A 3,999-nucleotide genomic window follows, 5' to 3' on the forward strand; every position below is an offset into this window, starting at 1 on the left:
TCTTGAAATGTTTTGAGGGGATCTGGCCTGGTCCATGACAATGTGCACTGACTGACAAAAAAGATTTGCGATAAAAGTCTTTCCCAGTACTTTTCCATTCTACTGATGCTAATTATCTTAATTTCTTTGCTTTTATCAGCTCCTAGGATACCCTCTGTTGCTGGTCTATGACTTGTATCTTCTACTCTGAAGAGACACACAAATGATTTATTCAATGTCTCTGCCTTTTCTCTATTCCCCATGTTAATGTATCTAAGAGACACATGCTTAGTATCCTCTACCTTTTTTATATATTTGCAAAAGCTGTCACATTTGTGTTTATATTTTGTGCCAGTTCACTCTTGTCCTACTTTTTTCCCTGATTATCAAGTTTTGGCAGTCATTTGCTGGTTTCTAAAATGGTCATATTATAGGTTAGAATCTAACACTGTTCTTAATCTCTTTAAAAAGTCACAGATGGATATTTCTGACTCAATTTTGTTTTTCTGTAGAATGCATTTCTGTTGAACATTTTGAAGCTGCATGGAATCTTTCATATCTAGCCAGAGAAGTGCATTGGGCTTTGATTTAACCTGGAGGATGCAAGCACTGTAGCACTCCCAGTATTACACTGAAGTGCCAGTCTAGATTTTGTATTACAATCTCTGAAGGGAAACTTAAAGATGGAAACTTCACTTTCTTCAACATTCTTTAGCATACCTCTCACACGTTAGTGCTGTACTATACTTGATAATCTTCACAAAATACATTTAGTCATGTTGCAGAAGAACCTGTTTTCTAATGCTCCAAGAGACAGATGACTGCAAAAGACATTATCAGCATCAAGGAGCTGTTACTTTTGTTCGTAACCCACCCCAACCCCCAAAAAAATTTCATCATTGCAGACCTCAATGTAGCAAATAGTTTTTACACTTTAAGCATACTTCTCAAATATGGAATTTCAAAAATTAACCCTATTGCACCCTAGACTTTGAAGCAAGTCAGAACTCTTTTCATGTTGCCACACTGCAGTAGTTTCAAATTGTATGGACTACCCAGCTTTCGTGAAGAGTATATCTATGATAATATAACTTGCGCTTTTAAATAAATGAAATGCTTTTTAAAAGTTTTCCAATATGTTGGATTAACTGCAAATATATGCATAAAGGTCGTCTTTGTAAATACCAATCTGTTCCATCCAGGATGAGCACTCCTTGACTGAAGCAATAAAAAGTCTTAGTGTAAACTGAACAAATTTTAGCTCAAGTTCTGATATCTCTAACATTGAACTGGTTGTGTGCCATGGAACTCTCTTGACTAAATATTTCACTGGCACAGTTTGGGTCAAGTATTTTGACAAGCTTTTTGTTTCTAGTGAATCATACAGAAGTGTCAAATCACTTCTCTCGCAAGTAAGGTAATGTCTTGGTACAATCTGTATAGCTGTATTGTTCAAACATGCCAAGTGTTTCAGTAGTTCAACGAAGTTGCTATCAGTTTTTGTCAATGCTCACCAATGGCATCTTAAAACCATAGAAACGATCCAGCTTAGAAGGAGGCCATTCGCCCATCATATCCATGCTGACCCAAAGACATCCAGATGCCCTTTATAATCCCACTTCCTGCACACGGCGCACAGCCCTGCAGTTTATAACATTTAAGGCAAAGATCCAGATACTGTTTGAAAAAGTTTAATGTTCAAATATATTTCTAATAAATGTGCATTATAGTCTGTTTAAAATCATGATCACCCTAATTAGATCAAATGTATTCCCAAAGTTAACTTCATAAAAGTTACTGCAATATTTAATGTTATCTGAATTTCACTGATTTCCCTATACTCTTTCTGAAACCTTAGCGTTCACAGTATAGCGGAGACCTCACTATTGTTCTGTTGTTTTAACCCTCCTCCAATATTTCGGTTTCCTAATCATCGAGCCAAATAGTTCATTCAGCGGATCACCCGGAAACCGGCATGTTTATGAGATATGTTTTATGAAGCGGCCAAGAATGTGCATATTCACACGATTTGCGACGGCACATTGCGTCATGTGGAGCGCTGATCCTGGCGGTCAAGAGTGCGACCCCTGTCTAGTTGTCCCCGTCCTGATCCTGGGAATATCGAGGACATGCCTTCAGATTCGTGTACTCAGCAAAGTCAGTGAACCCTGGAGCCCTCTTGGCTCACCAGCAAGTGAGGTGGTGCATTCACTCGGGGATTCATTACATCTGACTTTCACATTTAAAATAAACACAGACCAGGATTGGTTTTAACTTCTGATTGTTTTAATCCAACTCAGTAATAAATATTTACACATTCTTTACAGTTTAACTTATTTACATTATTTACAAATTAATTTAAAAACGATAGAAGACTTCGTGGAAATTCTGGCAGATTCCAACTTTATCTGGAAGGTTCTACAGTTTTCAAGTGCTTCCCAGGCTGGTTGCGTGTGGGATTTTAAAGCAGCATTTTCCCCGGTCGCCGCTTTTAAATTTCATCCCAGACTGAAGAGTGTGTGGTTCAGTCCCCTCTACACATCCTACATTTTTTTAAAAATTCAGCAGACAAAGGCATATTGTCCACAGGTAACTGACTTTTTTTTACAAAAAACTTCCATTACCACATAACCTAAAATATTAACAATCGGTGAAATAGCAAGGTTGTGCTATGATGGGATGTCATAATATGCTTATTATATTCTTGTATATTCTTGCTGCCATCTGTGCAAATATGCTTGAACTTGCCTAATAAGTGCAATTGCAAAAGCATCTTTTTTGGGGGGAAAGGACATGTGTCCATATTTGTTTTGAAAAACGAACCTTTGGTACTGTATGTGCGTGTGTACAATTGGACCGAGCTGGAAAATTTGGGCAAGCAGCAGTCTGTGCTCGGTGACGACTCTGTCCAGTCCCAATCCTCCAGGATTTGGCCAGCATCCGCCCTTCAAACGGTAACTTCAGCCATGCCCTGGCTTTCTGGTCAGGCCATTCCATTCAAAAAGTTTGAACAGGGGCTTTCAGTAGGGGGTTGGGGGTTGCGCTCGGTGCTGGTGGAGAAGTCACTCAGCAGGCTCGCAGTCCCACCGACCTCCTCTGGGATGGTCACTTGAATGTCCTCCTGTGCCGTCTCTGAGCTGACGCTGCTCTCCATGGTGCACATGGCACAAGTCAGCGCGGGCACCACGCTCTCTGGCAAGGCACTGAACACCAGGGGCATGTGCACCGCTTTCAGCCCAGCCCACTCCCCCCTGTCATCGTACAGGAACAGCCTGCCATCTTTCCGCTCTTGTCTCTTGGACTTGATGTAGCCCAACACGATCCCCAGGAGGAAGACTCCGTAGAAAGACATGACGATTAAAATGTACAGATACTCGTTGTCCTCGGAGTCACTTGCAATCTTCGCCGTGCGGCTGGCCGTTGTGGTCTCATTTGAGTGATCCATCATTTTTGGAGTTCTTGCTGTTTCTTACAGCGAATGAGTCTGGCATTGAAAGAATGAACAGTCATGTCATTCTGAACAATAAACCAAACATGTTAAGAGCTATGACATCATTTAAGAGTACATTTTGAATGTTATATACGACCGAATTATTACCTACAATCACAGCGCAGACAAGGCGATCGACCTAGAGTGTTGTAAACTATTTGCTTACCGCTTGTTCTAAAGTGTCTCAAACTTCAGGCAGATGTCGGGATTACTTAAGGATTCATGGAGATCCGTTTCTATCGGTTGGCTGCCTGTGTTCAGTTTTGGCTGGGTCGGCTGCAGCGCTTTATATAGGTCTCACCCTGGCCCCCATGACGTGCTAAATGGGAAGCGAACTGTAAGATACCGAGCCGGGTCCAATGTGTGTGAGGGTTTCGGAGCAGCACATTATTGGTAAAAACGGGGGGGGGGGGGGGGGGATGGTGAGAAATTGGCAGCTACTGTATACTATGACGTCTGTTCGAGATGAACGTTGCTCTTGCAGAAAGTTTACCAAGAAACAAGAGAAACAGCAAACTGAGTAACCCTCC

General features: G+C 41.4%; 1 protein-coding gene across 1 annotated transcript; it reads right to left on the reverse strand.

Moving 5' to 3' along the window:
• Positions 1 to 2,280: 2,280 nt before the first annotated feature.
• On the reverse strand, positions 2,281 to 3,791 carry kcne4 (potassium voltage-gated channel, Isk-related family, member 4). The gene is made up of 2 exons (XM_072571761.1): positions 3,636 to 3,791; positions 2,281 to 3,463 (listed from the first exon to the last, which is right to left on the reverse strand). Exon 2 carries the CDS (start codon positions 3,425 to 3,427, stop codon positions 2,963 to 2,965), a length of 465 nt encoding a protein of 154 aa, XP_072427862.1. The 5' UTR covers positions 3,428 to 3,463; positions 3,636 to 3,791; the 3' UTR covers positions 2,281 to 2,962.
• Positions 3,792 to 3,999: the final 208 nt, after the last annotated feature.

The sequence above is a fragment of the Chiloscyllium punctatum genome, chromosome 6, assembly GCF_047496795.1.
Source record: "Chiloscyllium punctatum isolate Juve2018m chromosome 6, sChiPun1.3, whole genome shotgun sequence".
Classification (NCBI taxonomy): domain Eukaryota; kingdom Metazoa; phylum Chordata; class Chondrichthyes; order Orectolobiformes; family Hemiscylliidae; genus Chiloscyllium; species Chiloscyllium punctatum.